General features: G+C 46.4%; 1 protein-coding gene across 1 annotated transcript in view; it reads right to left on the bottom strand.

The window, feature by feature from the left end:
• Nucleotides 1-4,552: 4,552 nt before the first annotated feature.
• Nucleotides 4,553-18,972, bottom strand: part of CLIP2 (CAP-Gly domain containing linker protein 2) — a 98,505-nt gene continuing 84,085 nt past the window's right edge. The window contains exons 12-16 of the mRNA XM_015428371.1: nt 17,378-17,534; nt 13,947-14,106; nt 10,526-10,711; nt 7,118-7,180; nt 4,553-5,256 (exon numbers count right to left, since the gene is read on the bottom strand). Of these exons, the coding sequence (XP_015283857.1) occupies nt 5,245-5,256; nt 7,118-7,180; nt 10,526-10,711; nt 13,947-14,106; nt 17,378-17,534 (578 nt within the window). The 3' untranslated portion in view covers nt 4,553-5,244. The remainder of the gene's footprint in view (nt 5,257-7,117; nt 7,181-10,525; nt 10,712-13,946; nt 14,107-17,377; nt 17,535-18,972) is intronic.

Raw genomic sequence — 18,972 nt, 5'->3', positions numbered from 1 at the left:
AAAGAGCACTTGCAAGGATCAATCAACGGGAACAGTAGTTGTGTCTTACCAGGAATATCAGGGGTGTTGTGGGGGGAATGGGAAGTGATTGGGAACACTGCCCGGGAGATGTAGTCCCTCCACACTTTTTCTTCCCAAATACACAAGGTTTAGGTAAATGATGAGTGTAACAGTGGGAGAATCAGAGAGAACCAGAATCCATTTGTAGCGTTTTCTGTCCATTCGTCAGCTGATACTGCTATATCCCAACAGTCAGTTTTGTTTCTTGCTGATCAAAACCTTGGAAGGGAGGGGAGATTGAAAAGGTCCAATCTTGGTTACTGTACTAGGAACAAGGCATCATATATATATATAATGGCACAGATCTTTCCCTAGCTTATACGTCAGGCTGTGCAAAGGCATGGGAGGAATTTGGTGGGTGGCCAGGATATACAAAAGGACACATAGCTGGCTTCTCTCCCCACCCCCCCATACTGCAGATATGCTTCAAACTGTATTCTATAGAGAATGAGAGCCCCAGATCTTACATCAGCTGAGGAAAGCTCCCTTCTCTTTTTCACATCAATCTTTCTCATCAGGAGCATCAAAATGTCGCAGATCCAGAATGCGAGGCAAGACAGGGAGTGTATTCTAGAAAGATGCCAGCAAATCCGCAAGCCAATTAGAACTCAATGTAATTGTATGACAGGGAGTGAAGCTGGATCAGGGATATAGGCACACTTCCACACAATACCAAAAGCAGGCATAAAAATGGAGTTAGCCCTGCAATGCCAGGTGGGAGAAAGGATTCCAACCTCACATGACTTTGCCAGGCAAAACTGACCCTCATGCTGACTGTTCCTAGCTCAGGGCTTTCCTGCATTCTCATTTCCCCTTGCTTGCGTGTTTCTGTTTCACCTGCGTTTTGTTCCCTCTGGTAGTCGACTCAATATGATGTTGTTTTATGTCTGACATATCCCCCCTGCAGATTGAAATGGTAGTTTTTGTTGCTGGGCATAAAGCGATGTAGTATCAAATCAACCACTAGAGGGAGCAAGACACATGCAGACCCCCCCCCAAAGCAACACGAACACACAAGCAAGGGAAATGAGTATGCAGAAAAGCCCTCTGAATACAATAGAAGAACCGAGGCAAGGATGGTCGCTTTCAACTGACAACACTGTGTAGGGGTAGAAAGGTTAAGCCCATCGGAATGGGTAGCAATGCACTAACCTTGGACAGGAACTTTTGGTTAAATGGCTAGGAACCCTTCTTTCCTGTCACCTGCATCATTAGACTGGCCTTGACTCAAACTGCAGGATAAGCTTCCACTCCTCTGATCCTACAGCCATCTACCTTCCTGCTTTCCTCCCCTATCTTTGGACATGGCAAAAATGGGGGTTGTGTTTGTGGATATTGTTAAGGCTTTTGATTCAGTGTCACATGAGCATATTAAGTCTGTATTGCGGGACAGAGGTCAGAAAGGCATTTGATACAATTGATAGAGAGTTTGTTATCTGGAGCTGGTACTCGCTTTGAGGTGAAGGAAGGCGTTATCCCTCTGATTAGGTTGAGAAATGGAGGCAAACGGGGCGATCCGTTGTCTCCATTGTTATATAATATTGCTATGGATCCCCTGATTAATGAACTTGCTAGGATGGAGGATGGATATACGTTGGATGGTGTCGGTTTGTCTGTTTTAGCCTTCGCAAATGATTTTGGGATGGGAGGCGATGAGCAATAGACTAGATGTTATCAGGGCATTCTGTGATTTGACCGGTTTGAAATTGCAAGTTAAGAAGTGTGCTGGTATGATGTTAAATCCGTGGCAGGGATCGTATGCGGCGAACGCTTGTAAGAGCCAGACTATTGCGGGTGAAGATCTTCCAATGGTCACGCCTGGTGATGTAATTGGATATCTAGGTATTCGTTTGGATCCTTGGAAAGGAATTGGAAAGATTGCTTCAATGGAGAAGGTCAAAATGTACTTAGATAATATCAGCAAGGCTCCTTTGAAACCAACACAGCGTGTGGAGTTAGTTAAGTCATATCTTATACCTAGAGTGATTTATATTGCTGATCATACAGATGTGACTGTTAGTAAGCTTAAACTTGTTGATGATATGATTCGTGCTAGGATTAAGGAATGGTTGCATTTACCTGTGTGAACGACTAATAGTTTGGTATATGTTAGGGCTCGAGATGGTGGACTTGGTTTGTGTCAACTTGAAAAATTGGTTCCTTTAATTCAACTGGAAAGGTTATTTAGTGTCGCAGTCAGCAGATTGGGTAATTAGGAAGATGTGTATTTATGGTAATGTTTGGGCTAGATTTAGGAAATGATGGCTCGAGTTAGGTGGTATAGAAGAAGAAGTTCCTATCCTTAGCGATTATGTTGATAGAGGTGAGAAGAAATTGAGAGAAGGTGTGACTCGGAAAGTGGGTTGCCCTGTACCAGTGGATTACAGAGATCCTGAAATGGAGAGATGGTGTTCCTTAATTTGTCAAGGTAGCAGTGCTTTGTTATTTCAGAATGATATGATCAGTAATGCCTGGATTAGAGAAAAATTTGGTTTTTGCAGAACGGCATTTTATTACTGTGTTACAGTTGCGTGCGAATGTAATTCCTACTGGAAAGTTCTTAGGTAGAGGTAGGTCTGATGCTCCGAGATCGTGTAGACAATGTCAGGCGAAGTATGACTCAGTGTCACACATATTGGGACAATGTCCGGTAGTTCAGGGACTCCATGTTTTGAGACGTAATAAGATTTGTGATATCTTGGTTGGAGAAGCAAAGATCAAGAGCTGGAAGGTTTACCATGAACCCCATTTTAGGAATCGGCAAGGTGCTCTAAGGAAACCAGATTTAATATTTGTGAAAGGTGGTATGGCTATTGTGGCGGACGCGACAGTAAGGTTCAAATATCATCGTTCTGGATTGCAGGAAGCTGCCCAGGAGAAAGTGGACTATTATAAAGAACTGGAGAGTTCGATTAAGGAAAGAATGGACGTTACTGGTGTTAAGTCCGTTGGCTTTCCGATAGGAGCTAGAGGAAAATGGATTGAAGAGAATTTTGAATTACTGAAACCAATGGGACTTTCTAAATCATGGCAGAGACAGATGGCTAAATTAACCGCAAGGAGAGTGTTATTATACTCTGTTGACATTATTCATGCATTTATGAATTTTAGTCCAGAGGTCTCGGATGGAAATGGCGTTGGGTAGGGTCTGCGTGATGTTGTGAGGGTGTGTTTTATAGCAGCACTATTTTAATTGCTTATTTTAAATTAATTTTTAATTAATTTTAGCCTGCTATTGATTAATGCACTTTATTTTATTATATATATTCGTCCTAATAAATTTGATTTTACGTTTGGGCGTTTAAGTCTGCCTTATAAATCTAATCCTATATTTGTGGATAGCCCTATCTATTTCACTATGGTGGGAAAGTCTCGTAATGATTACTTGCCGATATCGCAGGTTCTCGATGCGAAAAAACACGGCCATGACGCGTTCACTTATATGACTGGTCCTTAAATTAGACGGACGAGCCATCGTGGAATTGACCATCCCCATAAGAGATATTTTAGTCTCAAACCTCAATAGCAGTATCGTTAACCGTTATCTCAGTACGCTGTTCCTCTGCCAGATTTCACTTAGGGTATGAAAAACATCAAACTTAAGCTGCCAGGAGCCTGTAGTACCAACAGGGGGGGCGCAAATATCCACCAAGAACTAATTCAAGCTTGGTCCCAGCCATGATTACTAAACAGAGAGACTTTACCTCAGAGGTCTCTTCTCAAAGACTTCACTCTCCACTCAGCGCCGCTTCATTGATTAACCATTCCCAGTACCTAGGTTTTCCCACACCAGGCTTTTGTCGCTGCTTGGCTTAACCGCACTGGCTTTTCTTCACCCTCACAGACAATATCTTTTGCTGGTAACTGCTCTCTTATTATTAATTTGAGTTTTTTTAGGAAAACTTGGGGCGGGGGGAGAGAGCAACCACCACCAAACAATACTGTCTGTAAGGGAGGTGAAAACCCAATGCGGCTAAAAAGTCAAGCTGTGTCAAAAACCCAATGTGGAAAAGCCTTTGGAGGTTAACCTCCATTTCAGGAAACACAAGCATTTTTGGACACACGCACACCCAAACCATGCCTCTCTTCAATCTGTGTACCTGTAATGGGAAGAAAAACACACACTCAAACCCACCAATGGTATGCTAGAAAATCAAATGTTCTTTCTTATTTGGAGATCAATCTCGGCATTAGAAAATATGAGGGCACTTCAGACTTGGTGAATTCACTGAAAAATCACAAAGAAAGAAGATCCCAAACACCTTCAGAACTTTGCTAGGCATACAACTCCATCATAACAAGACAACATACATCTCTGCTTTAGCTTTAGACCTTGGTATGGATGAGTTCGAGAGATTTCAGATGAGACCAAGGGGAGTCTCTTTACCGGCGTCAACAAGAGAGAATCCACTGCCATTCTGTAAACTCCAAAAATAACCAAAGACTCAACAGTTACTAAGTTAAGTTAAAATAAGTTAGAGAAAGGTCCACCTGAAAATCTGTAGTCACACATTATATGATTAGAACTAAAAAGAATCCACACATTCAGAAGTCTTGAGACTCTTTTTTCCTCTGGAAAATGTCCACAGGGCATCTAGGAATGCAGCGGGGGCTTATGCAGTCATCCGTTCCGCACCAAAGGTCTCTGTGGCACCAACAAGCATAGAGAGGAAAGGGAGAGCTTCCAGAAGGCGGATGCTGAGGGAGGAGTTAAACGCCACATGCCAGTCCTTAGATACTCAAGCGTCTCAGGGATCAGCTGAGAAGCCACCGATATTTCCAACAGGCCACCGGGATCAGGCGCCTCCCCACTGGCTGATGTTGCGAGGCGTCCGTGTGAACAGGCGACGTTGACCCAACACTACCACCATTGTCGCTGAATGCTGCTGAAAGCTCAAGGCAATACTGGAGGAGAAATTGAAATGGAGACACAACTGCTGTAGCGCTTCTTCTGCAATGAGACCCACCTTTCAAAATCTGAACCGCGGGGGGGGGGGGGGAGAGACGGCCCTGTTGACATCCACGAATGTTTGCTCGAAACGCAGTTGTGCTCTTAGAGTGGAAACACTGGCAAATGGCCTTCGGGTGGCGCTAAAGCTGGGAATGGGAAGGGCATCTCTTGTCCGGCCCGTTTCCAGGAGCAGATCCTAGCGTGGCACAGTCCTCTCCACCTCTTCTCTTTCATCAGTGCTTCTCCTACAGAAAAAGGAGAGAAGAAGAAGAGATTGGATTTATACCCCGTCCTTCACTACCTGAAGGCGTCTCAGAGCGGCTGACAAATCTCCTTTTCCTTCCCCTCCCCACAACAGGCACCCTGTGAGGTAGGTGGGGCTGCGAGAGCTCTCTTGGGAACTGAGGAGAATATACACAAAGCTTCTTTCCATTGAGTCAGACCTTTGATCTATCAAGATTAATGAGGCCTGCAGCTCAGGGGTCATTTCGTAGAAAAAGAGGTGCAGGAGCTCATTAGCATAACTCGTTAGCATAATTTATTTGCATATGCCACACCCCCTGACATCACCGGATGTGTGTCAGAAGGCAACACCCACCGCTCAGGCTCCACTGGACTGTTTTGGATTCCTAGCTATTGGGGGGGGGAAACGTGCAGATCTGTCCTCGCAGAGGAGGGAGAGCTTGTACCTGAATAAAACTTGGTCTTAAAGGTGCCATTGGACTGTTTTGGACCCGGGGGCCGGGGGGGCTCGACAATTTATCTGGCTGCTTCCTGCTTTGACTGAGGGCTGCTGGGAGCAGGGGGCAGGGCTGGTTGCATGTGTCCGCCCCCTGGGCTCTTTACTGCCGGAGCTCTGCTCCTGTGTGCTCCTGCAGGAAATGACCCCTGGGCCTGCTCTAACTGGCAGCAGTTGGCCTGGGTCTCAGGCAAGACTCAACCTTTTAATCTGGAGATATCATGGATTGAATTTGGGATCTTCTGCAGGCAGAGCAAATGCTGCACCACTGGGCTACAGCCCTTCCCCTAATGACACACAGAAAGCGGAATATGAAGTTCCTTAGAAGAAGGTGCCAGAGTGCCTTCACATACTGACTTAGCTACCACCAATGAGAGATGGTTTGGAGGTTTGGAGCTGGGTCTGGATGCAGAATGTGGGAACGGGTAGGGGGATAAAAAGACTAGAGCAACACATGTGCACCTTGGTTCCCTGCTCAATTTGGAGAAAAACTCCATCAATCTCATCCTGATCCACCTGCTGATCATCGCAGCGTTTATTTTATTTTTTGACAAGCAGAAGGGAACTGCCACACAGTATTGATGCTACACCTGTTTTCAGGTGGGTGCAACTGCTCACAGTTAAGAGTGTAACAACACCGGAAGAGTCCTGCTGGATCAGACCAGTGGTCCATCTAGTCCAGCATCCTGTCTCACACAGTGGCCAGTCAGTTCCTCTGGGGAACCAACAATAGGGCGTAGAGACCGAGGCCTTCCCCTGATGTTGCCTCCTGGCTCTGGGATTCAGAGGATTAGTGCCTCTGAACATGGGGGTTCCCCTCAGTCACCATGGGTAGAAGCCACTGATAGACTTATCCGTGAATCTATTTCATCCCCTTTTAAAGCTGTTTATTCCTGTGGCTGTCGCTACATTCACTGGCAGCGAATTCCATGTTTTAATTACTCTCTGTGCAAAGTAGCACTACTTTCTGTCCATCCTGAACCTTCAAAAGAGCCCAAGAGAAGGGGGCACAGGAAGTGAATGGTGACCCACCAAAGCTCACACTGCGGAAATGTTGTTAGTCTTCAAGGTTCCCCTGGAATTTTGTCGTAATTATGCCACAACAGACTAACGTGGGAACCCCTTTGCAATCCCCACTGGAGAGGTGGCCTGGGGGAGTGTTGGAGCCTGCTTGGGTGGGGAGCCCCCATTTCCACGAGGTAGCAAGAGAATCACCAGCTTAAGGTCACCCAGCGAGCTTCTATGTCAGATAGGGATTCGAACCCTGATCCTAGTCCAAAAAAGACACCACGCCAGCCTTGGCATCAGGAGTAAATCTAGCCAGGGCAAACGAGACAGACATGCATGCCAGATGCACCATCACCAACCTCCTGCTTGTGAGATTTATCCTGTTGATGGATCCCATTCGCGGAGCCAGAATTTCCAATCGTCTAAAACAAAGAGGAGGAAAATCACTTGGGGTCAGGTCACACGGACATTTAGTGCGGGCTTCGCTGCTGATCCCTTGCACATTAAAATTTCCTGTTCATATTGGCAAACCCGCCTCCCGCACCGAAGCGGGCTGAGTCCTGCGGTTTCCGCTCTTTTTATCCGCGTTTTCTGACACTCGTTGGAACAGGTGTTTTCCGATCTCTCGCGCTTTGTATCCGCGGTTTTGGCATCTAGACAGCAATCCGGCATGACTGCGCTACCCTCCCTCCCTTTTTTGTGTTTCCGGTTTAAGTTATGTGCATGTGCAAACAGGCGCTAGCTTTTATTTTAGTCTTCTTAGTTTGTATGTATACCCAAGCGCATGCGCAGGTTTGTGCGGTTTTTTTTAAACCCGCGCCACCACGGGGACGGCGCGCTGTGTGATCAGTACTTCGCGTGAGTGAAGCGGAAGACAGAGGGACCGTCTGACCACCTCCAAGCGATATAAAATGTCGCGGATAGAAGAACTGCGGGAAAACTAGCGCGGTAAGAGGTCCGTGTGACCGCGGCCTTGGTTGGTCTTGGTTGAGCTATGCACCCACATTACACAACCACCCGATGACTCATGAGAAGCAGAGCACAGCACCATTAAAACATCAGACCACCGAGGCACGAGCATTAAGAAAGATGCAGCATCTCATGTATATATATTTTAAAGCGCTGCCATTTGAATTCGAGGCATGACTGAAATCATCTCCCAAAAGGAACGGTGCATGACTGATTTGGGAAGGGGAGGGACTTCAGAAGGGTACAGAGCCACAGAGCAGCCATTTTTTCCAATCTCTGTCATCTGGAGATCAGCTGGAATGATGGGAGATCTCCAGGCCCCGCCTGGCAGGTGGCAACCCTAACTGCTTGCTCAAATCAGACATGTGCCTCTCCAACCACCACTGCTTAAAGGCCTGGGGGTGGGAAACAGACACAATACAGATGTATGTAATTCCCCCCCCCGCCCTGGTGGGGAGGAGGAGGAAGAGAAGGAGAAGATTGGATTTCCATCCCGCCCTTCACTCGGAGTCTCAGAGCAGCTTACAATCTCCCCACGACAGACACCCTGTGAGGTAGGTGGGGCTGAGAGAGCTCTGAGAGAACTGCTCGTGAGAGAACAGCTCTGACAGAACTGTGACTGGCCCAAGGTCACACCAGCAGCTGCATGTGGAGGAGTGGGGAATCAAACCCGGTTCTCCCAGTTTAGAGTCCGCGCTCCTAACCAAAGCAGTTAGAGGGCATTGCTGGTTAGAGGAAGGGCAAAGGATGGAAGAGTTAACACACACGCGCGCACATCCTTTTCTAGCACTGCGGTCTTGATTCAGATCCGCTCTGAGGCCTGCTTTCTGGCAACCCAAAACACATCTGGGGACCTCTGTGCAGATTCCCAGTGGCCCATGAAGTTCGAACCTGATACACACACCACATTTTCCGCACTGCTAAGGGACAGGGAGGAAACATCTCAAGAGCATGCCAGGGTCTTTCCAGTGCCTGCCAGGCTGCTTAGGGATGAACTCTCAGCCTCCGTGGTCTGTGCTCTTCAGCTCACTAACTTCCTCACATCTGGCTTCCTCTTCGTCATCTACTGTCCTCTCTCCAGTACCATCCGGTGTCTCCCTCTTAAGGCAAAACACAACCCCTGCACAAGAGTGGCAAGTCCAGTGTTCCCTCTAAGCTGAGTTAGTGTGAGCTGGCTCACAGTTTTGTTAGCCTCCAGCTCACACATTTTTGTCTAGGCTCAGGAAGGAGGGCTCCAGAGCAGACTAATGTATGCAGCAGCCAAATCGCTCGCTCACAACTTTAATGCGAGTAGCACACAAAGTAGAATTTTTGCTCACAAGACTCCACAGCTTAGAGGGAACACTGGTGGCAACCCCCCTAGACCAGGGGTCCCCAACGTTTCTGAGCCTGCAGACACCTCTGGGATTCTGACACTGGGTGGCGGCATAACTACAACATGGCTGCTGCAGGAGGCGGAGCCAACCACACGACGTCAGGGGGTGAGGCCATGCACAACTCTGGTCACAACACTTCAGTGTTTCGGGCAGAAGCTCTGTTTAACAGGAAGCCCTCTTGAAAGAAATATTATTTTAAAGGCATTTCCTTGTATACGCAAAGCTCACTTTCCATCATACAGCGAAGATCCCTGTGCTGTAGTGGCAGCTGCTGCTGAAGCAGCTATTAAAAAAAAAAATCTGCTCAGGCTGTGTCCGCTGGCCAATCAGAAGCCCTGGTGGGCACAAGCCCACTTGGAAGGCTCCAGAAAAGACGTTGGCACCACGGTGCCCTTTGGCAACATGTTGCGGACCCCAGGGGTCATTTCACAGAAAAAGAGGTGCAGGAGTTCATTAGCATAACTCATTAGCATAATTTATTTGCATATGCCACACCCCTTGACATCGTGGGATACATCAGTTCAGTTTATTCGGTATATCACCAGCCCAATTACAAACAATACAAAAGGGTACCAATAATATATATAAAATATTTAAATATAAAACTACATTTGATCTACATATGTTAATTACAATACGTGCAGATCTGTCCTCGCAGAGGTGGGAGAGCTTGTACCGGAATAAAACTTGGTCTTAAAGGTGCCACTGGACTGTTTTGGACCTGGAGGCTTGGGGGGGGGCTCCGCAATTTACCTGGCTGCTTCTTGCTCTGACTGAGGGCTGCTGGGAGCAGGGGGTAGGGCTTGTTGCATGTGCCCGCCCCCTGGGCTCTTTACTGCCAGAGCTCCGCTCCTGTGCACTCCTGCAGGAAATGACCCCTGCGAACCCCTGACCTAGATGATATCCTTTTAAACTGGAGATGCCGGGCACCAGACCACAAACCTTCTTCATGCAAATCAGATGCTCTACCATTGGCGCAACGGCCCATTCCTGGCTTCCTTAAACTGAATCAGAACAAAGATAAAAAGACAAATAGTGCAAAAGAAAGAATCTGTAATGATTGCATAGCCCATACGTGGTTCGCGTGCAGCTTCGTCAGGGGGAATCCTTTCAGATCCTTTTAGTTCTGCTCCCGTATGTCCACATGAGCTGAGTCAGGGGATATACAATCACTAAAGATTCCTTTGCATTATTTGACTTTTTAATCTTCGTTTTGCCTTGGTGCGGCCCCCTCTTTTCATGAATAGAAATCAGGCCATTAGCCTGTCAAGGTCAGTACTGTCTACTATTGACTGGTCCCCGGGGTCTTTCACACCCTATCACTGGAGATGACAGGGATTGAACCCACGACCTTTTGCGTGTAAAGCAGATGCTCTTCCGCTGCTGAAGCAGCTACAGAGAGGGAGGCTCCTTGCGACCTACCTGTGTTTTTTCAGGAGAGGTCCTCATCGCCTCCATCAGCTTCTCCATCTGCTGGCCCTGCTCCAAGGCGTTTCGCAGGACGTCCTCAGTGCTGACCAGCCGATGTTGCAACCGGAGAACCTCTGACTCGGATGAGGGGTCTATCAGAGAGTACCGCCTCTGATCTGTTACCGATTTCTCTTTATCCTGTGGCAAAGGGAGGAGATCTTTTTTTAATTTTATTTACAATTTTTAACAGTTCTAACATTTCAAACAGTGAACAATTAATCTTCCAATTACATTCACATCCTGTAAATAGTTCCTGAGTATGTACAACGTTATAACATGTTAAAAAGAATTACAATACATTACTCATCATACTTCCGAATCGATGTTTTCAGTATAGAGATAAACAGACTTGGCGTAAGCTTAATAGAAACATTAGGAAGCAATCTGAACTATTAGAGCGGTAAGGAAGAGAAGAAAGAAAAGGAAACTTCTTTTATCAACGTACAATAACAATTACTACATACCATTTGACCATTTAGAAGATTTGATGTGAAATATTAGAGCTAGTGGATAAGAAAGAAGTAAGTATGAGATTTTGTGGAACTAGTCATTCCGTTAATCTTATATCCATTTGTGGTATTGAGACCAATCAGATGAGATAAATTGTTTTTGAGACAGATAATCCAGCACTGGGTACCATTTTTCTATGAAATTAGACTTTGTTGGGTTTTGTGATCTTAAGGACCCATCTGTTCACAGAAAGAGTCTCAGAACTGGGAGGTCTATGGTCTGGATCTTGCCTCTGCCTTGGACCCAGTAAGTGGTCATGCCCCTGCCGTAGGTAGGCATGCTTTTACTTCTTCATATCCTGCTTTTCTCGCTGGCTGGGGGCCTCAGAGCACATCCTCTTCTCCTCCATTTTAACACAGCAGCCACCAATGAGGCAGGTCAGGCTGAGAGTCTGGGACCGGTCCGAGGTCACCTAGCCACTATCCATGGCGGGAGGGCGAATTTGAACCCGGGTCTCCCAGGATCCTAGTCCAACACTGTATCCATTACACGACACGGGCATCTATATATCTAACAGCCAAGTTGCCCCCTCTGTGCGGATATCTAAAGCCACACATCAGGGGCACTTGGGGGGCAGAGAGTATTTCCTGCACACTTGGAGCAGCCCCCAGGTGTGCAGAAAAATCTAAAAAGTTGAATAAAATATACGGGGGATACTTAAATCAACCCAAAAGTAAAAGCATTCCCTGCGCATGCGGAGAGAACGCCCTGGCTGTTGGGGGGAGGCTTGGCGGGCCCGGTGGCTAAGAGCCGCTCAGGCCTCGCTGCCGGTGCCCGGGGGGAGCGGGAGAAGGCTCGGCAGGCTCGCACAGCTCGCCACCAGTGCAGGGGGTGGGGGAGAAGGATTGACGGGCCTGGTGGCTGGGAGCCACGCGGGCCTTGCCATCGGTGCTGGGGGGGGGAGAAGGATTGGGGGGCCCGGGCCTCGCCGTCGGTGCCGGGGGGGTTGGGGGGAGAAGAATTCGTGGGCCCAGGCCTCGCTTTCAGTGCGCAGGGGGGCGGGGGAGAAGGCTCACCTGCGGCTGCTTCCTCCTCCTCCTCCACGCGGAGCTCCTTCTCCCCCCCCCCACGAGTATCGCGGGTCCCTGCTTCTTGTAGTAATCTATTGGGGGAGAGGCTCTGGTTTCTCCAGGGCCTAAAGATCCTGACAGCCTAGCTGTTGCCCACTTCTGCTCCCTGTTATGGATACGCTAGGGTTTAACCCTTTTCCCACCTGAAGCAGCAGCAGTCTGGTAGCATTTCTGTATCTCCACCCTGGAGTGACTTTCCCCTGCTATTGATAGAGCTACCAGGCAGTTATGGGCAGGGTTACCAGTCCCCAGGCCCCAGCAGGGGTTGCCCCAGTTTTTGGGGCTTCTGCCTGCCGCCGGCCAACTGGCCAGCGGGGGAAACCCTGCCATCAAACAGCCACATCCCCACATGACATCCCCGACACTATGACGTCACCCGGAAGTGACATCATCATGTCAGCGAGGTCACGGAGATGCTCTGGTTTGAGGGCAAAACTCTATGGTAAATTTGCCCTCAAACTATAGAGTTTTGCCCCCAGACCAGAGTGTCATCACGCAATGTCGCTGGTGCGATGACATCACACCCCCTCCAGAAATGCCCCATAAATCCCCCTGCTGGCAACAAGGTAGGACCTGGCAACCCAAGTTATTGGTAAAGCAGGCAGTGCCTGGCAGAACATCTCTGCCTTGCAGGCCCGGCGGAATTGCCTCAGATCCCGCAGGGCCCTGGTGGAATTTGGCAGAGAGTTCCACCAGGTTGGGGTCAGGGCCTTTTCGGTCAAGGACAGCCAGACATCTTTGGGGTCAGGGATCACCAGTAGATTGCTGTCGAAGGAGTGCAAAGCTCTCCTGTGGAAATAACGGAGGAGACGGTCCCGTAGATATGTCGGTCCCTGACCGCTCAAGGCCTTATAGGTCAATACCAAAACCTCGAACTTGACTCAGTATTCCACTGGGAGCCAGTGTAGCTGGCACAGCACTGGATGGATATGTGCCATCCATGACGTTCCTGTCAGGACTTGCGCCGCCACATTCTGGACCAGCAAAAAAGGTATCAGCTGTGTTGACTTTACAGTGGCTGTTCAATCCCAATCTCTAACGTTTAGCACCGTGGTATGCATGCATGAAATTGAGCCAACTTCAGAGGACGGCGGAAGACAGGAGGGCCTGGCGGGAGATGATCCATGGGGTCGCGAAGAGTCGGACTCGACTGTGCGACTGAACAACAACAACAATGCATGCAAAGGAGCTGCAGTGGCTCAAGTGGTTAAGACGCTGAACTGCAGGCTGTGGAAGGTTGGTAGTTCAGCAGTTCGAGACCCGAGTGTGCCGCATGACGGAGTGAGCTCCCATCTCTAGTTCCAGCTCCTGCCAACCTAGCAGTTCGAAAGCAAGAAATTGCAAGTAGATAAATAGGTACCACTTCGGTGGGAAGGTAACAGCGTTCCGTGCGCCTTGGCATTTAGTCATGCCGGCCACATGACCACGGAAACGTCTTCGGACAGTGCTGGCTCTTCGGCTTTGAAACGGAGATGAGCACCGCAACCCTAGAGTCGGACTCGACTGGCTTTCAAGCGAGGGAACCTTAACCTTTATGCATGCCAAGACACTCTGTATCCAATGTTCCCTCTAAGCTGCGGAGCCTTGTGAGCAAGAATTCTACTTTGTGAGCTACCGGCACTAAAGTTGTGAGCGAGCGATTTGGCTACTGCATCGATTAGTTTGCTCTGGAGCCCTCTTTCCTGAGCTAAGACAAAAATGTGTGAGCTGGAGGCTAAAAAACCATGAGCTAGCTCACACTAACTCAGCTTAGAGGGAACAGTGTCTGTATCCCTTACCGGTCCGGAACTTACCAGAATAATCAGCTTCTCCCTCAGGCCTTTGATGTCATCTTTGAGCTTCTGCTCCTTCAGCCTCCATTCGGCTTTATGTACTTCACGGCTCAAGTCCCGCTCGGGCCCCGGTGAATGTCTGTTGGCTTCCAAGAGCAAAGCACGCAGTTCATTGAGGCTTCTGGATGAAGGGCAAAGAAAGCATCGTAAAGATGTTTGAAAGCCAAAGATATGAAGCTGATTTATCTCAAGTCAAGATCGGTAACCGTGTTGGTCTGTCTGTAGCAGTAGAAAAGGGCGAGAGTCCAGTAGCACTTTAAAGACTAAGACAATTTGTGGCAGGGGATGACCTTTCATGAGTCACTTCTGAAGTACCTGAAGAAGTGAGCTGTGACTCACAAAAGCTCATACCCTGCCACAAATTTTGTTACTCTTTAAGGTGCTACTGTTATCTCGAGTCAGACCGTTCGCCCATCCAACTCAGCATGATCTACTCTAGTGGATTCCACCAATGGGTTTCTGGTGCTCACTCACTTTGTTAGTAAAGCATCTCCACCCCAAAAGCAAATAGCCAATCCTAGTTTTCAAGAGTTCCTAGATCGCTCATCCTCACCAACTTTGTGTATCTAGCTCAGGGGTGTCAAAGATATGGCCCACGGGCCAGAACCGGCCCATCCATGGCTCTTATCCGGCCCGCGAGCAACTGATCATTACTTTAATTGCCAGATGACAGAGGCAGTGCACTATGTCCCTGTATACTCTCCCAGTGCTAATGATCTAATGATCTTGTAATCTTCTGGGCATGGAGCAGTGGTCACGGGGGTGTGTGGGGGGGAGATATTTGTGAATTTCCTGCATTGTGCAGGTGGTCGGACTAGATGACCCTGGAGGTCTTTTCCAACTCTATGATTCTATGAGGAATGGGTGGTGGAAGTGGGAGGGCGGGCATCAGGGAGACACTTTAAGGAAATACTATTAAGAGTGTTAATGTTTTAAGCATGGTTGTATTTTGAGTAAAAAAAATAATAATACTGTTAATTGGGTTTGTCCATCTCCTTTATAAAGTTTATGTCTCCGGTACCTGCCCTTACATTTTAGCCCAGCAAAATGACATTTATACCAGATCCGGCCCTTGTAACAAATGAGTTCGACACCTCGGATCTAGTTATTTAGAAAATTTCCATGCCACCACATCAGAGACCCTGACTGAGGCAGCAGACAAAGTAAAACATAACACACCATAAAAGTGAAGTGAACACTTAATAAACTATTAGAACCCAGCTACAAAACAGCATAAAACACTGAGCAGCTTAAGAAGAGTTTCACAAAATTCATTCACAGGCTAGAGGCAGACCATAAAAACACAGTTAAAATCACTGGAAGAGATATAAATCCAAACAGCAGACTAAAGAAGCTGTCCTAAGGCAGTGGTGGCGAACCTATGAAACGGGTGCCAGAGGCGGCACTCAGAACTCTCTCTGTGGGCACGCGTGCCATCGCCCCAGCCAGGCCCAGACCATCATTAAAGTGTCGAATTCTCTGCCAAATAATTTTAAGTAAATGAAAGCATTTGGGATTGCGTTCCTTACTTTGTTTGGATCATCTTAAGTTAATGTATGAGTTGTTTTTTCTAAAGTAAAACCTCAGTATTCAGGTTAAATTGCTGTGTTGGCACTTCGCGACAAATAAGTGGGTTTTGGGTCACAGTTTGGGCACTCGGTCTCTAAAAGGTTCGCCATCACTGTCCTAAGGTATATCTAAGTAGGGGTTCTAGTACGTACGGTTTCTTCTAAGTAAAGTTTCTTCATAAGCACCAGTTTTGATAGTAGGCTTTGTTTTCAGTTGAGGGTGACTGAATTCTGGATTGTATCTGATCATATTTTTCTGCTTTGTAAGATTATTTTGTATATTAATGAGGCGTTAATATGAACGTGTGGTGCATGGTGAGATGCAAGACATGAGAATGTAATATGAATCTGTAATAAAAAATTATTTTTGCAAAAAAAACCCAACAACGCACAGTTAAAAGAACCACCCCTTAATTAGGAACCGGGGGGGGAAGCTTCAGGTAGGTGCCTAAAGGAGAGTAGGACAGGTGCCACATGAGCCTCAAGAGAAAGGTGTTCTAACAGTGAGGTGCCACCACAGAAAAAGCCCTGTCTCTAGTCACCATTTGCCTCACCTCTAAAGAAAGGGGCATCGAGAGCTGGGCTTACGAGGCAGTTCTTAACCAGCAGGCTGGGCACTTTCAAGCATGACATGCATTCAAGGCATTTCTTCCCCCCATCATTTTGCTATTACTTAGGTTGGGAGGCTCACATTGGGCTTTTCGGCATTTTCATTTTCCTCGCTTGTAAGATTTCGTTTCTTCAGGGCTTTCCCCCCCTGTTTTGCTCCCTCTAGTGGTCGGTTCAATATTACTCTGGTTTGTGTCCGGCATGTATCCCTGCAGATTTAAACGGCAGGTTTTTATGCTGGACATACACTGGTGTAATACCAGGTTGACCAGCAGAGGGAGCAAAGCACACATGGAACAGAAGAAAGATCCTGAAGAAACAGGACCCCACAAGAGAAGAAAATGAGAATACAGAAAAGCCCATTATTTCCCATGTGCAACTGTGTAGTATGAATGGGAATATAATGATTTTTATATATAGGTTTCTTCTTCTTGATTGTTCATATTCATATTTCTCTGGTTTTTATAGATTTATTCTTTAAGTAATATTTTATTAGGATGTTAGAAAGGCCTGTTATATAGAAGGCTTTCCTTTTGTAGTTCTGATCTTGTTAGCAACATAATAGGTACAAAGTTCATGATTCTGTAGTTCTTGGGGCAAATCTTTCAATGTCTGGGTCAGATAAGATTTTAGTCTCATATCAGTCATGAATACTTTTGTTTGGGATATGAAGAATCCTTGCCCATTATCATTTAGGTTAGGTTAAGTAAACACTTAGTTTGGCATAAATAAATGTTTCTTTATATCTGGCCAATCAGAGGATTACTCAAATTACTACTGTCTTTTGTAACCAATTATGCTGTTTGAATATTGTTTTCTTGATGATGTCAGTCCATGTATAAAATATTATGTATTTCCTGAATATGTTCAGAATATGGCCAAGAAGATGAAGAAAAAGAAGAAAGTTGTCAATTTTTGTTTAGCTATTGGGTCTAATTGTTTTCCTATTAATTGAAGCCTATTTCCTAAATATGCTGAAAATAAAGTAGTCATTTTTGGATGGACTATTTGGTCCAATTGTTTTTCTGTTAATTGAAATAAAACATAGAACTTCCTCCTCATTTGACTTCATTTTTGACATGGGATCTAATGTATACAACAACTGAGGATCTGAGTTCCTGATGTGCAGATCGCTCCTTTTGCCAGCACTAAATATGCCATATTTTATCCCTGAGATGGGCAGGGAGGAGGAGACAGAGGTTGGAAAAAACTGACCTTTCCTTTTTGAGTAGCTCCTGGCTGATCAGGACCAGCTGTCCAGAAGCGTCATGGGTTTTCTTAGACACTGTTTCCAGTTCGGATTCCAGCCTCTTCTTCTCCTTCAAGAGACTCTCTGCCTTCTTCTCAGAACTTTTACACCTATTTTCCAGTGCTGGTGGACAGAACAAAGGAAGGAAATGCAAGATAAAGCATAGTCTTGTTCTTCTGAACACTAGGTAGGAAGAAGCCAAGTTTGGGCTGCTTTCAGATGTCAAATCAAACAAAGTTTGGTTTGGCGTGAGAGGAGGAGAGAGTGAACTAGGGTGGCCAGCTCCGGGCTGGGAAATTCCTGGAGGTTTGGGGGGTGAAGCCTGTGGAGGGCGGGGTTTGGGGAGGGACCTTGGGAGGTCTAGGGCCACAGAGTCCACCTTCCAAAGCAGCCATTTTCTCCAGAGGAACCGATCTCTATAATTTGGAGACCAGCTGTAATTCCGAGATCTTGGCTTAAAACACCTTTCATCTAAACAGCAAATAACACATCTTGCACAGCAATTTCTAAGCCTTGTCCAGAGAACAACTAAAGTCATGTCATCTTAGGGCACGTCCACAAATTATCAGTTCTGTGACTTGGTAAATTGTAAGGGAACCTCTCTAAACTTTAAGTTCTATTACGATACCTGCTGGTGGGGCAGTTTGGAAAGGGGGAATAGTAAGTAGAGGAGGGTCACTCTTTTCCCCCTGATAATGATATCTTAGGAAGGATTTCTAAGTTCCAGTAGGGAGGGAAGACAAAAATCCATACTACATGTGTTGTTTTTTCCTTACCAAGGGCTTTTCTGCATTCTCAGTTTCCTCACTTGTGAGTTTCTGTTGCATTCCACACGTATTTCTCTCCCTCTAGTGGTTGACTCTATATTACATTGCTTTATGTCTGGCATATCTCCAAGCAGATTTAAACTGCAGGTTTTAATGCCGTACATAAACATATGTAATATTGAATTGACCACTAGAGAGGAACAAAACATGCACGGAACAGGGGGAAATCCCCCGAAACAACAAGAACACACAAGCGAGCAAAATGGTGATCATACTATCATATGTGGTGGACATGTAAAAAGTTTCATAAATATTGGAGTACATACTCTCTTACAGTTAGTGTTGAATATTGCAATACCTTTTAAACCAGAGATATTCCTGTTAAACTGTTTACCAGATGACTTAGATAAGAACCACAGACACTTTATTATACATGTTATAACAGAAGCCAGAATATTATTTGCAACGACATGGAGGACATTGAAAACCCCAACGCTTTATGAGTTAATAATGAAGATTATGGATTGTGCCAAAATAGAAAAATGGACAGATATATTAAAAGGTGAAATGGAAGAAGAATTTATGGGACCATGGAGGGCCTTTTATGACTGGTTAAGACACAAGTACTGAGAAATTAAGATTAAATTTATTTATTTATTTATTATTAATTATATTTATATCCCGCCCATCCCGCAAACGGGCTCAGGGCGGCTAACACTGTGGTACGATGTACCTAATGACATACAAAAATCCTTCTAAGCTCAACAGATGCAATGGACTTAAAGGGTGTGTGG

This window comes from Gekko japonicus, unplaced genomic scaffold (assembly GCF_001447785.1).
Source record: "Gekko japonicus isolate JY-2015 unplaced genomic scaffold, Gekko_japonicus_V1.1 scaffold677, whole genome shotgun sequence".
In the NCBI taxonomy this organism is placed as follows: Eukaryota; Metazoa; Chordata; class Lepidosauria; order Squamata; family Gekkonidae; genus Gekko; species Gekko japonicus.
This window is presented reverse-complemented; position numbering and strand designations above follow the sequence as displayed.